The sequence below is a fragment of the Crotalus tigris genome, unplaced genomic scaffold (assembly GCF_016545835.1).
Source record: "Crotalus tigris isolate CLP2741 ecotype Arizona unplaced genomic scaffold, ASM1654583v1 scf7180000017601.7605149639:7615979, whole genome shotgun sequence".
Lineage (NCBI taxonomy): Eukaryota > Metazoa > Chordata > Lepidosauria > Squamata > Viperidae > Crotalus > Crotalus tigris.
This window is the reverse complement of record NW_024096505.1, coordinates 2,120,443-2,146,759: the sequence shown is the minus strand read 5'-3', so window position 1 is coordinate 2,146,759 and position 26,317 is coordinate 2,120,443. Positions and strand designations below refer to the sequence as shown.

Genomic DNA, 26,317 nt, shown 5'->3' with positions numbered 1-26,317 from the left:
TAATTGGGAAAGCTGGGAGAAGCAGATACACCTTTAGAAAAATGGGATATGATTTTTAATATACAATTATTGGAAGATGATAAAAATCTACCTTCCACTAAATCAAATGCTACTCAGAATATACGGTATCCACAATTAAATAATTGAGGACATGTTTCTGAACCTCTTGGGCTACTGTTATCCATTCCACTTTATAAAAACAAAGAGTTTCTACTAAATCTGCAGATGTAATGGGGGGGGGGGATATTCTGGCAGAGTTGATAGCTAGACATTCAATAGTTGGAGGTTTTCTAACCAAAGTCCTACTAAGATAAAATATAGTTAAGTGATTAAAAGAAATGGAAATTCTAATCTATAAAAGTCAACCTGAGTTGTGTTCCTGGTCTAAATATGGTTCAGAAGTGTTGTGCATATTTTGAAAGAATTCAAGGTAAATGCTGTGGTACTGGGAATGATGAGCAAAGCTTGTGCATAGAAAGTGAGACATCATCAGAGCTGGTTCACACATTCCGCCTATATAGGAGTAGCAACAGCTACTTTCAAGCATATGGTAACGAACTCTGAAAAAAATCTATTAATATCCAACTCCAAAGAGAATGAGGCAAAAGCAGCATATATTTGTTGTAATGCAATAGATGGGAAAAGCGGCTGACTGGCTCTCTGGTTCATGTTAAATTTTCTATGCAGGCACTATAATGGGATGAGAGTAGAAATGCTGAACTGGGGAAATATTCTGTGAGAGTCTTTTAGGTATAGCAATAGCACTTTGACTTACATATCGCTTCATTGAGCTTTACAGCCCTAAGTGGTTTACAGAGTCAGCATATTGCCGCCAACAATCTGGGTCCTCATTTTACCGATCTTGGAAGAATGGAGTCAACCTTGAGCTGGTGAGATTTGAACTGCCGAACTGCTGGCAATCGGCAGTCAGCAGAATTAGCCTGCAGTACTGCATCCAAACCATTGCGCCACCAGGTATGCAATGTTTTGCCATAAAAATGGCTCCATTCAGTTTAAACAAGCAGAGGAATGTAAATTCACTTTTTTTAAATTATCAAGAATTCATTTATTCTGAAGCTAAAAATAAATGTCATTGTTCAAAGACTGTGCATGAACCTTGTTCTAAAGATATTAGCTTTTTATACATTCATTTATATTTTCAAAATAAGAATAAAGTACATAGTTTCGTTTGGGAATAAGAAAATAATTTATTTGCAAATGTTGCTACTAAGTATTGCTTTTTCCTTATAACTTGAGGAAATTGAAGCCAAATGTTCCCCCTTTTTTAAAAAAAAAAAGACTACACAAAAGCATGCTCAAAACTGTAATTCTGACTACAATTACTTCTAAATCTCTTTAATAATGTAAAGATTGCTTCCGAATAAATCTTTCTGAAAGAAGAAGAGCCTTATTAATCTTTATAGGTTCACAACTTGAGGGCCCAATTACAAAGTGTCTGAAAGCCTTGTATGTAGACCCCTCCAAAATTACTATATTCAAATACTTTTGCTAAATTATAATTCTTTATCTGACAGCAAGGCAAAAAGAAATTGATTTGTATAAAAATAGTAAAAATAAATGCCTGGATAATAATAATTTCAACATATTTAATTTAATTAAATATAAATCTCATTTTTTTTCTCCAGACCTCATAACTGCTTCATGGAATATAGCCTCTATCACGCCACTGAAAGGTCAAGAATGGCCTTTGGTTGAGAAAAAAATGCGTGTCCATCACACTAGAGTTAGGATTTACAAAAGATTTCTTCTCAAAATAAACTATTCCCTAAAGAGTAATTATCTTGGGGAGAATTTGGTGGCCAGATGGATATAATCATATAGTTTTCTTGCAGTAGCATGTGTTTTGCAAATGCCTTTCTCTGAGCCACTCACTAACAAATCACATTGTAGCCTAGTATGGTGAGAAAATGTAGTCATAAGATCTTGGGAACTCAGTTGAGTAAACTGTGGTTCATTTAACCATGGATAACATATCATGCAAATTTAGCTAGACTTCTCAATCATCAGCATAGATTCTCAATAAAGCCCAGGCACAGAAAAACATTTGACAGCGATAATGTAATGCTTCAAGCAACTATTGATGCCCAGAAATATCCTATTTCCACAATAAAATATGATTTGACCAGAAGTTGGATGCAAAGGCCTCAATGTTTGCTATACAGCTGCTAGTATCTTGGCCACATTCACTCCCCAGTAAACCTTGGCCTTGCTAAAATAAGTTCTGCTGATCTTGTCAATAAATAGTAGTTTCTTGCCAAGCCCTTGATATCTCAATAGGCGTCACCTTTTTCATTAAGCATAGTACTGTGCTGGTTCATGTGAATCCTATTTCTGCCCTTCTTACCTTGTTTACTAATATTTGGATCATGGACTTTCAAGAACTTACCACACTTGATCAAAAAGTGACTTGACAACCCATATTTTCTACAGCAATTCTTGATTAGCAGACTATACAGCTACTCTTTGGAAAACAAAAATTTAAAACTCTAATAAACATTATATGGCACTCACATGTAGTTTATAGATCTTATTTTTAACTTTAAAAATATTGGAATTTTAAGTTGCTGTAATAACTTGACTGACAATGACATTTTCTTTACTGCTCATATTTCATATTTATTAGATTCTAGTATTAGTGTCCTATTTTTTCTTCTTCTAGAAACTCAACTGGTTTCCCTTTATGTTTTTAAATAGCATAATTGAATCTTGTGATTACCCTAGCTCCCCCCCAAAATTCTTACATCACAATCTTAAAATGTCAGTTGATGCATCAGAGCTTAGAATGCAGAACTGCAGACTAACTCACTGCTCACTCCAGGAGTTCGATTCTGAGCGTCTCAAGGTTGCCTCAGACTTCCATCCTTCCAAGGCCAGTAAAATGAGGACCCAGATTGTTGGGAGCAATATGCTGGCTTTGTAAACCGCTTAGAGAAGGCTGCAAAGCATAATGAAGCGGTATATATGTCTAAGTGCTATTGCTATCTACTGTACATCACTTTACATTCTTATCATTCATTCCAATATATGGTCACTAGATCAAGCTTAAAATAAATCAGGGTTAAATGTGAATTTTTGAGTAGGAAATAATTCCAATTACTTGGCAGACATCTGTATTAATTATTCTACTTGGTCATATATGGATGCTACAACTCATCATCCCACTGTACAATTGTAGGACTACTGATATATGAAGTTTGTCTACTACAATGGTCGTATTATATCAAAAGAAGAAATCAATGAACAAGAATCCTTATGTACCGGTATGTAGGATGTTGCATTACAATTGATGAATACACATGGATGTTTGGGAAAATTGTTTATAGATGCTGCAACTGTACATGTGAGTGCAGATATCTATGTAATAAATAAATAAAACATGTATTAAAATGAACTGCTTGAAAAATTCCTAACCCAAACTATGATTTAATTTGCCTCTAGATGCACTGGTTGTATTTGGCGGGGAATTATGAAAGTTAAAGAACACCATATTTAGAAACTCTATTTTAAATATCACTGAATATAAACAGGCATTTTGGCCAATCAGTGGGCTTAAATTTGCATTAGATTATGGCCCAATATTTTAATTACTTTAACCTTAAATGAACAAAACAAAAAGGTGCTGAAAGTAGAATACTGAATAGAAAAGTTCATTTTCATTTATGAAATACATTGCTTTTTGGTGTTGCATTTCCTCCTGCACTTTCACCTAAACATAATTAATATAAGTTTTCTATTCATTTTCCATTTATACATACATAAGTATTTACATTTGAACTTTTTCCAAACACTTTTTTGCAGCTTTGGCCAGGCTCACTCTTACTCACTAATGGAAATGAATTTTCTCATTTTTAAAATGTTCATATGCATACTTTTCACTATAAGCACCAGTATGGATCAGAAGCAAAGAACTTAAATTCTGATATCCATTAAATGCTATTTCATATAAAAATGAAATAGTTTGCATTGGAATATCAATTCACTGCTTCTTCTTACATTAATTCTATGTATTAAAATATAAGGCTATGAGCCTCTGAGGATCAGATAAGCACTGTATCTTATTCCAACACTAACAATCTTTTTTAAGGCAGCCAAAGAAAGGTTCGCACCTACTGTACAGGTAGTTCATTTAATTACCATTCAGAATTACAACGGTACCTAAAAAAGTGACTTATGACTGTTTTTCACACTTCTGATAGTTGGCAAGTGACTAATATTTATGATGGTTGCAGTGTTCTGAGGTCACGTGATCACCTTTTGCAACCTTCTGACAAACGAAGTCAATGGGGAAGCCAGATTCACTTAACAACCATATTACTAACTTAACAGCTGCAGTGATTCACTTAACTGTGGCAATAAAAGTCATAATATGGGACAAAATTCACTTAACAACTGTTTCACTGGGCTCAATTGTGGTCATACATCGAGGACTACTTGTATATATATATATATATATATATATATATATACACATATATATATACATATATATATATATATATATATATATATATATATATATATATATATCAATCCAAATGCTCATATATTGCTAATCTTTGATTGCATCTTATGCAATATCAATAGAGAAAATTCCAATAATGAAATTATTCCAAGATAAGCAACCTTTTCAATAAGGGTCAAGTTAATTCAATTGAGGTTTTATTCATTATTGCTAATGTTCAACAGAATCATGGCCAACACAGCAAAGCACTCAATCCGCTTCTTCCCTTAACATCAAACGAATGACTAATATATGGAGCTCATGAGTTATTCTCTGTAAAAACAAGTAGTATGAAATTTTCCTGTACTCTAAATACTTGTCACTGATTCTTTTTATATGTATCCATGTTTACCAGTATAACATCATGAGAAATATATACTCAGGTTTAATGAATGCAATTATTCTAGAACTAGGAAAACTGAAATCACAATATTAAAAAGTTTGCACAATTTTCTCTAGTAAGGATAAATTTAGTTTACCTTCATTTCTATATCCAAAACACAGCATCACAAATTTCAAGTTTAATTTTGAGAGGTTTTTTTACCCTTTGCATGTGTGTGTGTATATATATATATAAATCTACACACATAAATCTACTTTCAGTGATACAATTTCAGAAACATCACAGAAATTAAACAGATATTTGAAACTTTCTATAGGCACTCTTTTAAAAGTTTTCTTTAATTGTGTGTCTGTTCATGGCTCCAAAGACTAAATGCAGTTTTGAATGTCCTATGGCAAAGTTTGCACATATACTGTCTTTTGAATGTGATAGCTGACAGTGGTGGAGCATGATAAAAAAGTGTGTCAGACTTCTGTGGAACAAATAATTTCTCACTACCTGAAGGGGCTTCTGACAGGCTTGTAGGACTATCGGGTTCCAAAGGCTGTATTTTGGGAAGCGGAGGGGGTGGAGGCAGAGGTGGTGGGGAAGGAGAATTAGCAGAAGAGCACACCTCAGATTCTTTTCGCAAAGGCTCTTCCGAAGCTTGTGCCATATGGGACTGGAAATGACTCCACAAGCGAAAATTGGTTCGGAAAGCCTTATTACACACATGGCAAATAAAGGGTTTCACTGAGCATAAAAGCTCCTGATGACGCTCTAGCTGCTTGTGTACGGTGAAAATTTTTCCACACTTTTCACAGGGCCACAAACCAGTCTCCTTATTAGCAATGCTTTCCTTTGGTTCCCGGCTGCTTTCAGAGATCTCCTCTTCTACATCATCCACAGGTTCTTCTTTGATCTGAACTTTCAGCTGCTTGGAAACACTAAGATCTTCAGGGAGGCATGAGGAATCTTCTGAATCAAAATTGATTTGCTCTGAGGAATCACTAAATACACCGTCTTCTTTAGTGGCAACAAAGCTGCTGATTTTGTTAGGCTCTGTTTGATAATGTGGTCTCGAAGCATTACTTACTTCACCATTGTGTTCCAGAACTGGTAAAGAAAAATTCTCTGTTGGAGCCATAGTATTCTGATTGTGCACCTCAACTTGATGACGCCAAATACTGAAGGAGGATTTAAAAGTTCGCATACACTCCAAGCAAGTGAGCTTCTTGTACTCACATGTGACTTCATGTTCAAACTTCAGTTCGGGAGAAGAAAACAGAAGACTGCAGTAAGCACAAACTGTTGCTTTCCGGCATAGCCGCTCATGATTTCCTTGTTCAGTAAGAGAAGAAAGTTTAGCATTACAAATACGACACTGATAAACTTTTTTGTTTTCCATTGGGTTTTCACTGCGATTATCTTCTTTTGGTTTAATAAGAGTCTTATTTCCTCCAACCAGTTTTTCTCCTGGATGCATTTTTATATGCTGTTTAAACTGTGACAGGAAGCGATATGCTTTCCCACAGTAGGTACAAATGTAAGCTCCTCTATTTCTTGACCTCAGATTCCTTTTGATTACGTGTTGAGCTTGTGAACTAACTTGTCCCTGAAACCCTGGTTTTCCACGTCTTAATTTAACAATCAAAGCCTTTTTAATTTCCCGTTCTCTTACAATATCAATTAATTTCCTCTGGAATTTTTCATCTAAGACAGCATGTGAACTAGAAGCAGGTGAGGGGTTCTTTACAATTCCATGTTGTGTCTGGCAGTGGGTCCAAACTTTGAAGTTTGTGTGAAATCTCTTATGGCAAATATCACAAGCATATGGTTTCTCTGGATTATGGTACATATTGACATGACGATGTAGGCCTGCTGTTGACCTGAAAATCTTAAGACAGTGTTTGCACTTAAATTTTTTGTTAGGCTTTGTTTCTTCCAGTTCACCACTTTCATCTCTGCTAACATCAGAATCTGGGAAATCAACGAAGGGTATAGCATTCAAATTCTCTTCAAAATTGTCCTCTGGCTCAGGGGAAACATGTTGGTCTACCTTCATTTTTTTGAGTGGTAGCCTTCTGTCTGCTTGAAATCTTCTTTTAGCTGGAAGTCTATTGATCTCACTGTGGTCATCCTTTGCTTTAAAAGAGTTAATGAGTTCCCTGTGGTCATCTTCAGTCTTAAAGGAGTCACTTTTGTTGACAGATGATAAAGTATCTCCCACTGTGATTCTTATAATTTCAGAAGGATCTGAAAGTGGACTGCTAGGTTCAGTTTTAATCTGTAATTCTTGAGAATTCATGTCCCTGTCTGTTGATTGAGAAGCACTGAAAGATCTAAGACGATGTGGATGCATTATCTGTGTCTTATCATCAGAAGCTATTTCTGAAGAATCTTTCATGGGTGGCTTTTGTGATATTACATTCAACATTATTCTTTGTGCATTGTTCCCTACTAAAGACCCTTGAGAAAGCTTTAAATCAATAGAAGGTGAAGATATTGGAACTTGACTATCCATTGACAGTGACCTTCGAAGAAGACTTTTTACAAGTGGTCCACTCCTGTCGGTACTTTGACCTTCAGGATCAGCTATCCTAGACGGGATTACTAATCCTAATTTTGAATAGTATAGTAAATTCCTGTCTTCACCTGGACTAGTTCCCTTGTCTCTTTCATTCAGCAAAAATGTGGATTCTGATGAACTGCATACAGATTCAATGGGTGGACAAACCTGTTTCAAGGATATTTCCTCTGCCTTTCCTCTTAATAGTTGATCACTTTCTCCTAGTTCATCCGCTGCCAATTCTTTCTCTACAAAAGACTTCTGTGATGATATTGCATTTCTTTTCATTCTATTTTGATCATCCACTGTAACTGAAGATTCATGGGACTTTGAGTATCTTAAAGAACTATCTTTCAACCATCTCTTTTCATTTAATGATCGGCTATGTTGAAATTCTGTTGACTGCTGTGACCACTTAGTATTGATAGCAACTGATGACAAAAAATTAGAACTATGGCTTATATCGGGGAAGGTTTGACCAACATTTTCCCCTTGTGTTTCATTTTTGCTCTGACAAACAATGACACTTCTTTTCTGGGAGCCACTTTCATCATCTTCTTGGAATAATATTTTCTTGATCGGACATGTGGGCAAAGGAACTTGAGGACTTCTAGATACAATGTTAGTAAGAAAGGAAATTCCAAGACTGTAGCCTACTTCTTGCACACCAGCCAGACTGCTTTTCTCAACAAACAAAGATGATGAATAAATGTAGTTTAATACATTGTCGAAGGTATCTGGTTCACAGAAATCAAGTTGAAATACCGACTGAGACTCATTTTCTTTCTTAGTGAATAGAGATTGGAAGTATTCACTGCTGGCAGCTAGAATATTTTTATGAGCTCGAAATTTTTGATCTCCTACTATGAGAACAACATCACAAAGTTGTCCTTTCAGACGTTGCTCATTTAAAGCACTTAAAAGAGAAATAGCATGTGCAGGATTTATATAATGCAAGAGTCCATCCATGATTAGGTTTATCTGAAAGACAAAAAAGACAAACTCACATTCACAAAATAATTTAGATGGAATAAAAATAAGTAAAAGAGCATTTAAAAAATAATATCTCCAAAGCATAATATGGCCTTAATATGTTTTGTTTAGATTTTGAACGTGTGTAACATTCTGTATCAATTAAATCAATATAGTGTATATAGATATATATGTAAAATGTACTACAATATACAACCAGCCAATGACAATCAAGGAGAAAAACTCCACTTTGATTTTACCTGCACATATAAGATAATTTAAATATTTACCAAACAAAACAAAAATGTTTCAGCTTTCCACTACACCTGTGTAAAACCTGACAAAAATAAAGACTGAATTGAAAGTAAAACTGGTTAAATTTTAAAGGCTTCATTCGAATTCATATTTAATTCTAAATACAAAGGAGATAATCCCAGTTTAATAAAGTGACACAAGGGGTACTGTACACTCATGTGGGTTGAATCTGAACTAAGATAATTGTGCAAACTTCCAAGTGAAATCTATATTAAAAATTAGTTATATATAATTTTGTTACAAGTATCATTGCGAACTAAGAACTAACTTAATCCAGATCTAACCAAATATGTTAGGAGAACTGAGATTCTTGCTCTTTAATAGATACACTAAGATACATGTAAACAACCTTTTTAGTCATAAAAGCCAAAAATAAAACAGGTAATGGTTTGGAGCCCTATCCTGGGACGGAAACAGATATATGATCTGCAGTAATGAAGCACATATGCAGGGCTGTCCAGGGTTGTCTCTGAGAGGTCCCTGGTGCTCTCTGAGGTTGCTTGTTTTCTTTGCAAATGTTTCATTACCCTAACTAGGTAACATCATCAGTGCTTGCAAGGGCTGCTATTTGCTGTCAGTTTATATTCTTATGTCTTGCCTACTTGTGTTGATGGGGGTGGTCTTAGGGATTCTTTGGTTGGGCTGTTTACTAATGGCTCTTTGGGCGTTTTTTGATTGGGGTATTGCTTACTTGATCGTTGGTCTGAAGTTGACCTTAGAGTTAATCTGTGCTGATCTGAGTGCTGATTACTGGTGGAGAGTTATTGGAATATTTTTCTCTTTGGGGCTGGTTGATTGTCTCTTCTGCAGTCTATAGATGTTGTTAATGTCTATGTGTCTATTGATGGCTGATTTTTCAGAGTGCCAGGCTTCTAGAAATCCCCTGGCATTTTTGCATTTGGCCTGGTCTAGGATCGTCACATTTTCCCAATTGAAACTATGGTTAAATCTGTCTATATGTTGTGAAATTAAAGAATTTTAATTTCATGCCCTTTGACTGCCAGTTGGTGCTCATGGATGCATTCTGCCAGTTTTCTGCCTGTTTGTCCTACATAGTGGTTGTTGCAGTCAAAAGACACACAGCAGGATACACAGAAGCTCTTTCAGGATCTCATGCAATCCTCATGTAATCCATGTACTCTGAAGCAATTATTGCTAATTTCTTTTTCACTGAGTCGCTTTGATGCAAATATTCAGCATGCCTGTTACATGCAAAACTTTCTATTAACCTTCCCCAACTTGGCATCCCTGATACCTGGGTGCCATCTTCTAGAAACCTCCAGCAAGATCAACTGTAAGAATTCTGGCATCATGAAATCTATACATCCATGGGCCAGATAGATTGAGGATGACTGCTTTAAAAGGTAAGAGAATATAGATATTGCAGGTCAGAGCCAATACATAATCTTCTATATAATTTACTGAAAATTAATCTAATATTTTATTCTTGACCTAGAAAGAAAAAAATAGAAACTTCAATAATTTTCTCAAAAACCTAAAATAGTATTTTGCTAGAATACTTAGAGGGCAAAAAGATTTAAAATAATTTTGGGTCAATCTTAAATTTAAAACATATTTTGTTGGAAATGCCACACTAGATTCAGCAGGGATATTCCTCTGTAACAGAGTGTTAGACCTAAGTCAAGTTCTGAAGGGTCCTTAGTGCTCTGTAATGTGGTTGTTTTCTTACAGACATTTCATTACCCAAACAAGGTAACATCCTCAGTGCTAGTAAGGAGTGGGGTTAAGGTGACCAACCGTCCTCCTTTTGGGAGGACAGTCCTCCTTTTGTGAGTTCTGTCCTCCTTCGAAAAGTGTCCTCCTAAGTGTCCCCCTTTTCCATATACCATCCTCCTTTTGGGAGGACAGTCCCCCTTTTGTGAGTTCTGTCCTTCCTCGAAAAGTGTCCTCCTAAATGTCCTCTTTTTCTGTATTTGAAGACTAATCTGCAGGGCTTTTTTTTCCTCATAGAAAGCTCAGAAGGCGTTCTGGGACCTTTTTTTGATGGTTTTTTTCAACTTTTGCATGAGCTGTGCTACTCCCCCTATTGGCTTCCAAAAGCCAATAGGAATTGCTGCTGGGCGCGCCAAAACATCTGGGCGGCAAACTTTGCACGTGCAAGTTGCAGGAACTTTGCACCCCTCACTGCTACCCAACTACACCATCTCCTACTTAGTTCCGAAGATAGCTGGAGGAGACTGGAGCGGTAAGCTTCTCTTGATCTTCCCTGTTCAGTTCTACACGGGGATGCACAGGGTAGGCGGGGGTGCTGGGGGGCGGCTGGGGGGGTGGCTGCAGGGCCGGAGCCGGTGCGGCTGGTGCTTTGTGAGCCACGGGGCAGGCTCTATGGGAATGCGCAGGGTGGGCAGTGGTGCTGGTGGGTGGCTGGGGGGGGGCAGCTGCAGGGCCAGAGCTGGGGCAGCTGGTGCTTTACCTTTGCGAGCTGCGGGACCGGCTCTATGGGGATGCGCAGGGGGGTGGTGGTGCTGGGGGGCGACTGGGGGGTAGCTGCAGGGCCGGAGCCGGCTTGGCTGGTGCTTTGCCTTTGTGAGCCCGGCTCTACGGGGATGCGCAGGGTGGGCGGTGGTGCTGGGGGGCGGCCATAGGGCCGGAGCCGGCTCGGCTGGTGCTTTGCAAGCCGCAGGGCCAGTTCTCCACGGCAGGACAGCGGTGCTGGTAGGGCGGCTGTGGGCGGGGGCGCGGCGGGCAGTTGATTTTCCATGGGCAGCGCCAGCTGGTGGTCTACGCAGTGCTGACCTGCGCTGCCATTACCTCGCCCTGAGCACCAACGTGGCCCTCCTGGAGCGCCTGGCTCACAACACCTGCCTCCGCCGCCCACCCCCGCACAGTCCAGCCATGTAGATTTTTGGACAAGTGAGAAATCGAGATTGAATGTTGATACTCTAGCTGCAGCACTTGCCGTAAAATTCAATATGAAGGATATTTCTTGTTCAGATATTTCCAATATATTGTTAGAAGATGATACATTGACAAAAATATTAATTCAATGGAAAAGTACTCATTTAAATAATTAATAGGCATGTAAACATAATTACAATATAAAATGTTATTGTTACAAATGTTTTTTATTATGCATTTATCATATTATAGTGTATTCTGTATTGTTGCAATAAATACAATGTTTCTTTTATTTACGATATTTTTTCCTCCAATTTATTCGTGTCCTCCTTTTCGTTGTAAAAAAGTTGGTCACCTTAAGTGGGGTTTGGTCTCAGTTTATATTCTGGTGGCTTGCCTGTCAGTGTGGGTGTGGGTGGTCTTAGAGGTTCTTTGGTTGGACTGTTTACTGTTGGCTTGTTTGGCAGTTCCTTGATTGGAGTATTGTTAATTTGATTGTTGGTCTGATGTTAATCTTGCAGTTAATCTATGCTCATCTGGGTGCTAATTGCTAGTGGGGAGGTGTTTTGATATTTTTGTTCCCTTTTTGGCTTGTTGAGTGTCTCTTTTGCATAGTATATATTCTTTATGTCTACGTGTCTCTTGTCAGAGTGCCAGGCTTCTAGAAATTCCTTATCATTTTTGGATTTTTATATATTTTTTTTTACAAATTTTATTTATAATACAATTAAAAACAAACAAACATTGGATTTGATATGACATTCCAGTATATACATTTTTGGATTTGACTTAGTCTAGGATGGTCATAGTTTCCCAACTGAGACTATGGTTATGTCTCTCCATAGGTTATGAAGTTAACGAGTTTTCATCATGTCTTCTAACTGTTACCTATATATATATATATATATATATATATATATATATATATATATATATATATGACCGGGTCTTATTTTTGGGAAAATAATGTATATGGATATGTGTATATGGATATATACACACATATATATATTTACCTCCAAAAGAGGCACTAGATCTTATTTTCGGGGGATGTCTTACCTTAGGACCGCTGCACCCAGGCCTCCCACACCCCGATACCTGTTGCGCCGCATGTCTCATCATACCGAAGCCGCCATTCGCAGCAGGAGGCTGCACACTGCTTCGGGCCATTGTTGCTGCTCGCGGTAGGAGGCCGAGTGTTGCTTCACGCTGATGCCGCTGCTCATAGCAGGAAGCCTCACAGCGTTTCGGGCTGTTTCTCCTGTTAGCTGCAGGACGCCGTATGGCTCTTTGGGTTCTTGTCGTCGCTCGTGGCAGCACACCGCACGGCTCTTTGGGCTGTTGCTGCCACTCATGGCAGGATCCCACACAGTGCTTCAGGTCATTGCCGCTGCTAGCAGAAGGAGGCCGCGTGGTGCTTCTGGCTGGTGGCAAGGGCCTGAAGCACCCCATGGCATCCTACTGTGAGCGATGGCAATGGCATGAAGCACCATGTGGCCTCCTGCCATGAGCAGCAGAACAGCCCGAACCTCTGTGCAGCCTCCTGGTGTCACGAGCCACGCAGCGTGACAAATGTCAGGGTGTGGGAGGGTCCTACCAGTAAAGTAAGCAGTGTGGGCATGGGGGGACAGCTGTACCCCCACCCCCACCCTAGCTTGATTTTTAGGTGTGCACCTCACCCCAAAACTAGAGCTTATATTAGGCCCAACCCCAAAAATAAAGCTAGGGCTTACTTTTGGGGTAGGTCTTACTTTTGGGGAAACACAGTAGCTGGTGTTCAAACATGCATTCTGCCAGTCTTCTGTTTGTTCTATGTAGCGGCTGTTGCAATCATTATACTGTATGATGTAGATAATTCCTGTTTTTTCTTCTGAAGCTACTGGGTCTTTTGGTTTACTTAGGATATTTTGAAGGGCTTTAGTTGGCTTAGCTGCTATGCTGATTCCATGTGGTTGCTGTAGTCTATTGGAGGTTTCTGCTCTTCAGGTTGCTGCAGTGAGTTTGTGCTCATCTAAATAAAGTTCTTACACAGCTTCTCTTGTGGGATGTTGGGTTGTTACTTTGGTAGTGGAGCACTTGGTTGGTGTGGGTAGTTTTTCTGTACACTTGTGTTTTCAGTTTGCCATTGTGATCACTGCTGATCAGGATGTCCAGCAAGGGTAGCAATTTATTGTTTTCTTCTTCTGTGGTAAACTTGATTCCTTTGAACATATTGCTAATAGTTCTGTGGATATTCTCTATAATTAGTCTTTTTTATTATGATAAAAGTGTCATCTACATATGTGATCCATATTTTCAGTTGTATTTGTGGAAGTGCTATAGCCTTCTAGATGTTACATAATGACCTCTGCTATAAGTAGAACTAAGAAGAAATTTCCTGACAGAACAGTTAATAAGTGAAACAACTTGCCTTCAGAAGCTGTGAATGTTCCAACACTGGAAGTTTTTAAAAAGAGATTGGACAACCATTTGTCTGAAATGGCATAGGATTTCTTGCCTGAGCAGGGGGTTGGATTAGAAGACTTCCAAGGTCCCTTCCAAATATTCTATTCTATTCTGTTCTGTTTCTGTTTCTCATCCCATTCTTCCTAAAAGCGGTGATCCCATAGGTGTCCCTTTAATTTGTTGGTAAGTTTGTTAGGCAGAGATTTATCAGATCCATAATCTTCGGTGTTAAATCAACTGTGCTGTGGAACAATGTAGACATAGATTCTTTGGCTAATTCTAAATCTATGGACGTGAACAGGGCTGTGATATCAAACGAGACCATGATTTTGACCTTATCTATAGTCATGTCTCTGAAGACAGTGTAGTAGAGAATTGATGGAATGTTTGCTCCCTCTTCTGAGGTGCCCCAACTTTTTTTGTTAATTCTTTTGTGATATTGTAGGTAGAGGTTTCCAGTAATGATACAATTGAATGGAGAGGTATGTCAGGCTTGTGTATTTGGGGGCATCTGTAGAAGCGTGGGAGGATGGGTCTACTGCTTCTCATCTGCCACTGTTTATCTTTGGTAATTTGGCTTTTCTTAGTGAGGTCATTGATAGTACTCTTGATCCGATTGTCTAGTTTTTGTGTTGCATTAATGTTAACTGGGATATAAGTTTCTTTGTGTTCTAGTAGTAGTTCTGCTTTTTGTAGATATTGTGATCTAAGCCCCTGGAAAGATCACCAAGGTTGCTTCAACCCTAGAGAAATTAACTGTATACTGATAACACCAATTTCACATTTAGGTGATTATAACGTTATCAGAGACTTAATTCTGTTTTTTGTGCCTTCTTTGCTGTAAAATACAGAAACTTCATTTTGTATCAAAAGTAAAAATACTGTCACTCTATCTGGATAATGATCTGGTTCAGCCTTTCAAAAAACATTCTTCTGCTAGTCACTGGCTGAAATGCTTACATGGGATCCAACATACTTATTTATATTTAATATCTTATTTTCTGCCTTTCATTGTAATTGCTTAGTTGATTCATGAGATCTTTTTTATTGGGTATACAGAGCATATTTATTTGCAATATGTAAGGAGTACAGAACAATTTATGCAAATACATTTGACCTGATATAATACTAGAACAAGTTTAGCATTATATGGATATAAACAGCAAGCATCCTTCCTATTTCCTCTCTGTTGTAGCCATGAGAAAGCCCCAAGTCTCTATTTTCTGCTCCAAATTTTTTAGAATCCTCTTTCCCATTTTCAGATGTAATGGGAATCTAAATAGTTTAAAATAGTCTCCCCTTCACAATTGTGTAGAAGAGAAAAGTGGAACTAGGCTCTTTGCTCTTTTTTCCAGTAATGCTCAAAGATGGTTCATTCTTACATCTGCAAGAGATCTTATTCTTTAACAACTGAAATACCAAAAAAATCAAGAAATTTAATCCTAAATCCATACAACTAAAAATAAATAGAACGTACCAGAAAAGCTTTTTTCTTCTTGAAAACACTTCAAAACAAGAAAAACCTTAGATTCACGACTGCATTTACTCCTTAATTGGCAATGATTCTGAAGTCTTTATGTCATCTAGTCTGTTATGGGGAAAAAAGAAATTATGTTTATTGTAAAACAAAATTAACATCCAGAATGTTATAAGGAGTAATTTCTGCTCCTTGAACATGTAAGAATAACCACACTAAAATGGTTTTCTTGAAGACCTACATTTTCAGAATGCAATTTAAGTAGGAAACAATCTGTTTTGGAAACAATTCAAAGTAATTGGTTATAACTTCTAAGCAATGGGACTAGATTCATTCTCAGATGTGAGTCTGATTGTATTTCAAGAATCTTCAAAAAACCTCTCCTTTGTACATTACATTTCTGAGGCCCTGAAAGGGATCTTTCCAGGGGCTGCTTGTAGATTTTGGAATTCTTGGTTAAAGAAGCCAAACTAATTCAATATTTGATGTTCTTCTTGCAAAAAAATATGTTCTTGGTCAGACAAGCTTTTGGACTTAAGTAACAACTGTTTGGCCCAAACAAATGTGAACTGATACCTGATTGTTATTGCTTAATATATCTAACATCTTAACTGATTTTATTTCATGTTTTGATTGTATTTTCCTATGATTAATTACATTAACAATCCCCTGCCCTCAACTCCTGCTATGGTACCTGATCATGGCAGGGTATCTGTGTGTTCCTGGGAGGGAAGAACATGAGCAAAGAAAGCCAGGAGTGCATGCCAAGTGAATGTGTAAGTGTATGTATTTACACGTGTATATTCCTTTAATGAAAGTTATTTCACATGTCCAGCTAAAGCAAGAAGGCATCTATATTAGGCATCAGTGATATAAGAAAATGCTGGAGGCAAATGGTTGTTGTAGTGATAATGACAAGGGCATCAATTAACACTGAGCAGGAAAAGGCAATTTGATCTACTGTAGTATTTTACCCAAAAATCTATAGAATGTAAAATATAAAATGATTGACAATTAAATTTATGTCAGATGAAACTGACTTGACGGCACATGATCAATATAAACACATAAACTGAACACAATAGGTAATAAAAAAGCAGAATACTGTACAGATTTTATTATGAAATTATAGTCAGCTTTTTGATTCACGGTAACAGCCATCTGGATATAATGGTAAAACAAACCCTAGTCATGTGTTAGATATTCTGAGTGTTCAGTACAAGCCCATTACAAATAATTCACCCACCTGTTACAGATAATTTTTTTGATTCACAAGTTTAGCATAGAAACCTATACATAAATATCTGACGATTCGATGAACTTGTTTATGAATCCCAGAACAGAACTACCCTGGTTGGATTCACTTCCAACTATGGCCCCTAATGTTTGAGCCAGCCAGGTATGTGAATTCCCACTCAAATCTTGCCTCTGTACTTCTAAAAGAAACAATACTGACCAAGTTCATTACTACCGTGAGGCACATGGCTCTGTCCAACATAGCTTCCTTCTCAAACTTGGAACTCACTTATTTGCTAATTCCTCCTCAACTTTCCTTTGGGACTAGCTAAATATAATAGGTAGTTGTGCAGGTCTTCTAAAAATAAAATATAAGAGCTCTCAATTTTTTTTTCATTGGATTAAACATCTGAGGTTTATTATCCAAAATATCTGGACTTTTTTTTTTTTTGCTTCCTAATGTATGTAACTAATGGTATCTTTATGTTGTTTTCAAACTATTTTTAATATCATCTTAGCGCCACTGAGGCATTAAAAGTAGAATTGCTAACTGCAGTTGTAGGGTAGGATCATATTCTTAAATGCAAGGCAGGTTAGGAGGCAGTCAAGAGCTCATTTAGCACAAGTTTGTAATGGATCTTATTTTCCTCAATTTGCTTTCCCTGTGTAATGGGTTGCTGCTGGAGACCAGAAGAAAAATGTACATTGAGGAAAAAAATTATTTGATCCCCTGATGATTTTGTACATTTGCCCACTGAGTAGTCTGTAATTTTAATGGTAGCTTTATTTTAACAGTGAGAGACAGAATAACAAGAAAAAAAATCCAGAAAAACGCATTTCAAAAAAATTATAAATTTATTTGCATTTGAATGAATGAAATAAGTATTTGATCCCCTATCAATCAGCAAGATTTCTGGCTCCAAGGTGTCTTTTATACAGGTAATGAGCTGAGATTAAGAGCACTCTCTTAAAGGGAGTGTTCCTAATCTCAGCTTGTTACCTGTATAAAAGACACCTCTCCACAGAAGCAATCAATCAATCAGATGCCAAACTCTCCATCATGGCCAAGACCAAAGAGCTGTCAAAGGATGTCAGGGACAAGACTGTAGATCTACACAAGGCTGGAATGGGCTACAAGACTATAGCCAAGCAGCTTGGTGAGAAGGTGACAATAGTTGGTGCGATTATTCGCAAATGGAAGAAACACAAAATAACTGTCAATCTCCCTTAGTCTGTGGCTCCATGCAAGATCTCACTTCGCCGAGTTTCAAAGATCATGCAAACGGTGAGGAATCAGCCCAGAACTACATGGGAGGATCTTGTCAATGATCTCAAGGCAGCTGGAACTATAGTCACCAAGAAAACAATTGGTAACACACTACGCTCTGAAGGACTGAAACCTGCAGCCCGCAAGGTCCCCCTGCTCAAGAAAGCACATGTACAGGCCCATTTGAAGTTTGCCAGTGAAAATCTGAATGATTTAGAGGAGAACCTGGTGGAAGTGTTGTGCTCAGATGAGACCAAAATCGAGCTCCTTGGCATCAATTCAACTTGCCATGTTTGGAGGAGGAATGTTGCCTATGACCCCAAGAACACCATCCCCACCGTCAAACATGGAAGTGGAAACATTATACTTTGGGGGTGTTTTTCTGCTAGGGGGACAGGGCAACTTGACCGCATCAAAGGGGCAATGGACGGGGCCATGTACCGTCAAATCTTGGGTGAGAACCTCCTTCCCTCAGCCAGGGCATTGAAAATGGGTTGTGGATGGGTATTCCAGCATGGTAATGAGCCAAACACACAGCCAAGGCAACAAAGGAGTGGCTCAAGAAGAAGCTCATTAAGGTCCTGGAGTGGTCTAGCTAGTCTCCAGATCTTAATCCCAGAGAAAATCTATGGAGGGAGTTGAAGGTTCGAGCTGCCAAACATCAGCCTTGAAACCTTAATGCAGACATGTCAAACACAAGGCCTGGGGCCGGATGCGGCCCGCGAAGTGGTTTCATGTGGCCCGCGAAGCCATCCTGGAAACAGTGAGGGAACAGCCACCGCTGCCTTGGCCCTGGTCCAGGACAGCCGGGAGCCAATGTATAATTTTGTGGTGGCCATCTATGCTGAAATGCATTCAGTCTTAGCTCCACAAGGCCGTCCAGAAACAGCGAGGAACCAGCCCCTGCTGCATTGGCCTGCCCCCTGGGTGCATGCTGGGGAGGTGTCACCCTTTGTGAGGAATGAAGAAATGCACCATGCCTTGGCGCTTGCCCCGGTCTCACCCCCTTCTGCCAGAGATCCTAGATCTGTCCCACTCTGCCCAAGCCCCCACGACACAAACAATATAGAGCTGGCCATGCCCACCCAGTAAGGCATACCCACTCCATCCATACCCACCCAGTAGGCTGCACCCACCCTGGCCACACCCACCCGCCCCCTCAAGGGCAACTGCAATGCTGATGTGGCCCTCAATGAAATTGAGTTTGACACCCCTGCCTTAATGACTTGGAGAGGATCTGCAAAGAGGAATGGGACAAAATCCCTCCTGAGATGTGTGCTAACCTGGTGGCCAACTACAAGAAACATCTGACCTCTGTGATTGCCAGCAGGGATTTTGCCACCAAATACTAAGTCATGTTTTGCAAAGGGGTCAAATATTAGTTAGGGAAGACAAGTTTAAAGAAAGTACTGTACTTGTATAGGCTGCATCCCAAGGCCTCCCAATTCAAATTTTGGTATCTCTGGCTAAGACAACTTTCTCAAATTATGTCTTCCAGATATTTTGGCCTTTAAATTTCATAATTATTTATGGTTGCATTGATAGGAACAAAAAGCAAAAAACATTAATGAATCCTGAAATTTAAAAGACATCAACACCCACCCTTCCTTTCCGCAGAGAACGAGCCTGGCCCAATTATGTCTTGCCCAAAATGACATCATATGATTCAAAGCCCATTACTGTACATTCATTTTCGGCGCATGCTCATTCCGCTTAATTATACCCCACCCCAAATATTATTCCTAAACTAACCGCGTAGGAGGGTAACGCTATTATATATGGGCAAGGCGCAGGCGCAACACAGAAAAGAAAGCCTCCATGAGCTAAAAATGGGCAACAGACATGCGCGCTAGGCAGCTAATAAAAGCAACGTGAATGTATGCCACAGGGTGAATGCATCTATTCGGATCTACGCATGCGCTGTGAAGGGGCAAGAACTCGTTTTGTAACTGGCGCAGGCGCACACAGGAGCTTAAGACCGCAGCCCTACTCGGTAGGGGAAAATATACCTCAGAGTTACGTCAGGAAAAGACGCCTTTGTGCACGGGGAAACCCGAACCTTTGTCCAGGAGGAGTCCCACCTTAAAGGAGCAACAACTGGGGTCTTCTACTTACCTTCCGCGCATCCCTTTTCCTTCCCCCTTCGGCCGTCTCCTTTTACGATTCACCCGCGCGCGCCGCCGCCACCGCCGTGATTCCATCCATCTTGAATTTGACGTCATCCCACACCAGGGATGAAGTCATCGTTGGGAACGCTTGTCACGTGCGCATCTTTTCGATTGGTCGAGGTTAGCCGGATGGAGGAGGGAGAACGCGCCCGATCCTCAGACGGTGGGGGGGGGGAACGCGGGTTACGACGAAGAGCCCTGAGGGGAGACTCCCTTCCTGCGCGGTGGTTCCCTTCTCCCCTTTGGGAAGCGCCGCCAGGCCATGCTCGGACCGAGACAACGAAGGGAATCGTGGGAGAGCCGCCCGTGAGATTGCGGGGCGCCGAAGCGGTGCGGGATGACCACTACCGTTGAGGCTGACAGAACCGGGGCAGGCAGTCGTGGAAAGGCGGTCCCGGCTGTCTTGCGCGGAAGAACGATTTGGAGAGGACGAAGCTTTTGTCGAACTAAGGTTGCAGAAGCCAGTTTTCAAGCACATTGTTTTCGGTTCCAGGATGGCAAATTTTCCCGAAGGAGACAGGCCGAGGAATTTCCAAGAACCAGACCTTCAAATTGGGGGGAAAGGCGAGAGTTTATGTTTTTTTGTTTTGTGACAGCCTTCGGCCTCTTCCAGAATGCTAGTTTTTTGTTTAAAGTTTACAGGCTGTCTAAATAAGCAGAAAAAAGCCGGTTAAGAACTAGGCAAGCTGTACGTGTCTAAAATAAAGTAGCTTCAAACTACAGTTCTCAAAACAGTCAGAAGTCCATTTGAAAGGTAGCAGAGCTGCCGAATTATGTATTTTGAGAAAGCCATGCTGCGGTATTTTTTCTACAATAAAGTAGCGATTGCCTTAATGGTCTGATTCCCTTACTAGTAATATCCCACCGGTATTAATTAATCTATCCTTACAGATGTATATACAATATCTATCCTTGAACTTTATTTCATAAGCGTTCTTAACCAGCCACAGTTATGTAGAATTTCTCATTAAATTTCTCATGATACATTCTGCATGTAAGTTAAATAAAGCAATACCATATTATTTGGGTGCATTCCTTTCCCAGTTTTAAATCATGTACAGTATGCTTTAGATTTTGCTTCAATTTTTTGCCTTTGGGTCATCTCATTAATTCCTTAATGGGCAGATGAAGTGGTCTGATATACCCATGTTTAAAGGACTGTTCATAATTCATAATAGACCATGCAGCTAAAAGCCATTGTAGAATTAATAAACCAGTCGTTTTGGCACTATCTTGCATTTCCATTTTACCAATGTGATCTGAAGTGTTTTCTAAACATAAATTGTATATCTGACAGTTTTTGTTGCACATTCTGCAGTAGTCTGGATTGTAAAATCTTGATTTATGATATAAATACTAGTGTTTCATGGTTGAATTTTTTTTAGTACTGCTCTTTTCTAGTATTAGAGTATGAATTTATCTTTTCCAGTCCCTTGGCGACTTCTGTTTTCCATAATTGCTTACAAATGTCAAATGTCTATAATATCTTGCAAGGTTTTAAATTGTTGGGCATTTTATATTTAACTATATTCAATATTCTTAAGCAAAAATTATTGTAATTTTTTATTCTGGTTTATAATTTAAAATTTAAGGCATACCAATTACAGTTACTAAATGGCACAATAACCTGATTTTAATAGTGACTTAAAAGTATAATATGAGATTAATATATAATGTCAGTTTCTTAAATTAATTTTACAATCTGCAAATCTATTCTTGTTCCTTTTATTTTTTCCTTGTTTTTCCTTTGATTGTATCTCTAAATTTAATAAATTAAAAAAGAAAATTACAGAATTTAAAGGAATCCTTTATCCAAAGGTAAGTGTCATGAAAGACAAAGAAAACAAAAAACTGTATCCCCATAAAAAGAAAAACCAAATTGATGATACAGAAGCTTGTTCACTGAATTAGAGCAAGATGTACTGGAAGCTAAAAGAGAAATGGTATCTAAAAATGTCCCTAAATACAATGTTTTTAATTAAATGTAGAAAAAGTTCGTTCCACGGAAAGTCTTCCATTCAAAATTATTTACATTCCTTAAAGTTTTCCATTTATTAATACTGTACATATTTTATAGGGATGTAAAAAAGTTCTTGGGAGAGATAGGGCATAAGATCTAAAATGCAATTTTTGCTAATAATTTTAATGGATAAAATTGCTCATATGTGCTCTAGATTAGCAGTCAGGTGGATAAAGCTTGATGAGATAATATCTTTTGCTGTTTTGTAGAACTTTTTGAGGCTGTGGAACCCAAGCTAGTAAACAGTTGTCTTAATCCTAACTCTTATCATTTATGTGCTTGACCCTGTTCTTATGGTTAGCTAAAGCAGATAGAGAGACAGCAAGGAGATGGATTCAGGCAACAGTCAAATAGAAAAGCGCCAGCCCTTCTCAAGGGACCTGCTTTGGTTTTATTATTAGCAGATAGGTGGGCGCAGTGAAGAACAAGTTCTCCATGCAATAAATACTAAGAAGCAGGGCTTTTTTTCTCATAGAACACCCAGAACGGAGTTCCAGCACCTTTTTTGGATGGAACCTTGTAGATTAGGCAAGGCGGGTTGTTTGACGTGAATTCCGGTACCTTTTTTTTTTTTTTTTTTAGAAAACACTGCTAAGAAGATTAACAAGTACTGTGCTATACCTTTTGTCCTCAATGGGAAAATGATAAGATGACAGTTATGTAGAACTGTGGAAGAAATGATTCATTTAAATCTTTGGCAATTAGAATTCACTGAAAGTCCTTTGATTGCTTTCAAGAATGACTCAGGACAGGACAGGAGTGAAGAAAGTATGGCCACCTTCTATACATACTAGAGTTTGTAGGTGTTTTTATAGTGTCATCCATAGTTTGCGGGACAGCCTATGAAGACTAGGGATAAATACAACATTTTGTAGCAGGTCTGCTGTTTCCTGAATGGGTCCAATTAGTTGTGAGAGAAGGGAGAAGTATGGTCTGCAGGTTTTCCATTGTGTGCTCTGGATTTGGTCCTCTCCCCCAAACTTGTTTAACAACCATATAAAACCAATGGGAAAGGTCATCCAGTGTAAGATACCATCAGTATGAATATTTGTTATTGTATTCTATAGCAAGATTATAAAAACAGTAAAAAATACAAAAGATAAACTGAAAGAAACAAAGACTAAAGACAATAACAAAAGAAACAAAACCAACCAAGAAATACCGCCGGAGAAAAAGGAGCCCCCCCCCTTTTAAAAAAAGAAACCACACAAATGAAATAGTAGCAATACCAAAACATAGGATATAAATTATTGGTATTGTCCATCCCTATGGAGAGCAACTTCACAGTTTGGAGATCCTCTTAACACATGACCCTGAAGATGGAAGCTATGACTAGGAGGGCCTATGCCCAAATTCAGATGTGCACTTTGTACAGTAGGGGACACTGACGATCTTGTTCATGTCACTTCACATGTAGCTTACTATAATTTTCATGGCAGAAAATTGTAGTAGACCACCCAAAAACTTCAAGTAATACAAATTGCAGAGTCATCTGCTTATGAGACAGACCTGTTATTGCCTTGTAACCAAACAAGTTTGCTGGAAGAGCTGCTCTAGTTTTGGTTTGTTTCTGAGGGCATTTATGAATGACTTAGGGCAGATAGCCAGGGAATCTACAAGAGATCATATTCCAAATTGATTCTACCCACCAAAACTGGGTAAACAGGGTGCTTGCTGAAGCTTCCACCCACCAAGAAGTAAAGCAGCCAAGACATTCTCTGTGACAGCTCTCAGCTTTGCCCTCTGAAATAAGGGTAAGTCCCATCCTCACTGCCTTCCAGAATTTGGCTTACCCGGAAGGCGATTGGGACTTGGGTAATAGAGTTATCAGTGACAGATGTACAATATAAAGTTAAAAATGATGTAATATAATGTAATATAGTTTCAGATTATTGGGTTTTATGTATCATTAAATTGGCTCTTGTTGCCTTTTGAAGAGTCTTTGAAGGAAATTGAAGGAACTTTATAAATTGGTAGATAAATATATAAATAACATGTCCTTGATTTTTTAAACAAAAGCAAGACATTCCAGGTGGCTCAGGGGCTTTCCATAAATCTACATAATTTATAGTGCATTTGAAAAAGACATCTTTAATTTTGTTTTTGTAAGAATAGTTTATGTAATATATTTTAACCGAAAGCAGGAAGCTAGAAACAATAAACAAGTTAATAAGATCCTGTGGGAGTTTCTCAGGATAAGGCTTATTAAAGGTAGAGCCTTAAATGATCAGAAGATGATTCAAAAGATTTAACTATGTTGGCTATGTGCATTTTGCCAAAACAGAAAAGGAGTGTCCAATTCAAAAAATTGTAACAGAAGTCACAGATTTTCTTGCGAATTTGAGGTAGATAAGTGGTTAGGTTGATGAATACATATAGAAAAAAGAAGACACAAACCCACATGGCATATACAATCTGTAACACCACATCACACCATGACCTGAGGATCACATGTATAGTGTGTGCATTTACTAAGTTTGCCTTCCAAATGTTATCTTTTGATGGGGAATTTCTTTGCTTTCCAGTCTTATATTTAAATCAGAGTAGAAGGTAGCCAGAGTATTATCCTCTGTGAAATGGGACAATGGTTGTTCCCATATTTACTAGACGTTCATATGTATTTACCATAACACTTGAGATATCCAAGATGAGACTTTCTCTTCTTTTTTTACAATGCCAGCTTATTTTTATCTCCACCAACCTAATCACTGAATATATTAACATATCTGAAATATAGATATATAGATACTGTTTTTCCAAAACCTGTTTTGAATTCCCAATGGAATACTCTTGATATGTTTCCATGGCACTAGGGCATGATTCATTATGGTTACCATAGCAATAAAATACACAGTATCCTCTAGGGATATAAAAAACTATTTTTAATGCAACCAATATGATTGCTTTAAAGATTTATTTGATCTCTTAAATTATTTTACAAGACTGAATTTGTATATGTGTCCAGAACTAAGAATGGGAATAGAAAAGACAATCAGAATATTTTATTAATTTTTCCTGTGTTTTATTAGATTAACAAAAAAAATATGGAAGGATTAATAATATCAAGTCAGAACTGTAACTGAAATCCAAAATGTTTCTTGTAAATGTTGTCTCAGGTGCTCGTTAGATGTTGATTTTCTACTTAGTTCCTTATATTGTATACTTTTATAATCATGGGAAAGATAGCAGAGAGCAAGTGCTGGTAAAATATGTGATCCCCAAAGACTTCTCAAAAATACAGTCCCAAGTGGAAAATACTTGCATAGATTCTAAGACCTAAGGCTACTGAGATTATGACCACACAAAATATAAAGTAGCAGCAGAACCAACTCATTCATTAAGACTATAATCCTAGGGAGAAAGTGCCACTCAACACAGAGGAACTAACTTCTTTCAAACAAAATTATTCTGTTAGTGATCTTTGATCAGAAATAGTCCTTAAAATTGCACTATATGAATCAAAATCTTTCTAGATAATGTTGAAGCTGTTAGAAACAGACAGTACATATTACCATCTCTAGAGAAAAAATTATTGGATTACTGATATTAAAGACTGTGGTGGCTATATTCCCTGTCCCCTGTCCTGAAATAAAAATGGTGAAATATAAGAAATTCATTTAATTTTTCTAGTTAGTTGCCAAATTTATTATAGCATAGCACTAAAAAAACCTAAATATTTAGTCCAATGTATATCAAGATGAAAACAAGTTGTAAAGACTTTCATAAGTGCTCTAGAATTTATGGTGCTATGAGAGAATGGATTAATACACGGTTTAACTGCCATTTCTTTTGTGGCTTTTCTTGAAATTGTGATTGCTGAAAATTTGTAAAGTAGTTTCTTATATTTATGTAGAAATTACACAAATATAAAACTTACCAACTTTTCCCTCTAAGGTTGGGAGGGGGGATCACAATCACTTTGCAATGTTGCCTAATCAGCTGGAGCCTTTTCCTCCTTCTAAAATGTGCAATACCTAGCCACTTTCATATTTGTAATTTTAATCTTGGCCTTTCAGTTTTTCGATATTTTATTTCTTTCTCTCCTGCTTAGTTCTGTCTAGACCAGTGGTTCTCAACCTTTTTAATGCCGCAATCCCCAACCGATCATAAGTTGAGGACTACTCAACTGGTGCAGCACCGTTTGC

At 38.2% G+C, this 26,317-nt stretch overlaps 1 protein-coding gene across 2 annotated transcripts; it reads right to left on the bottom strand.

Moving 5' to 3' along the window:
- Positions 1–4,658: 4,658 nt before the first annotated feature.
- Positions 4,659–26,299, bottom strand: ZBTB21 (zinc finger and BTB domain containing 21). Of its 2 annotated transcripts, XM_039369129.1 has the most exons (3): positions 20,100–26,299; positions 15,482–15,592; positions 4,659–8,394 (listed from the first exon to the last, which is right to left on the bottom strand). In XM_039369129.1, the coding sequence occupies exon 3, from the start codon at positions 8,380–8,382 to the stop codon at positions 5,203–5,205; it is 3,180 nt and encodes a 1,059-aa protein (XP_039225063.1). In that variant the 5' UTR covers positions 8,383–8,394; positions 15,482–15,592; positions 20,100–26,299; the 3' UTR covers positions 4,659–5,202. The 2 variants fall into 2 exon arrangements, with proteins under 2 accessions (XP_039225063.1, XP_039225072.1); XM_039369138.1 differs by lacking the exon at positions 15,482–15,592.
- Positions 26,300–26,317: the final 18 nt, after the last annotated feature.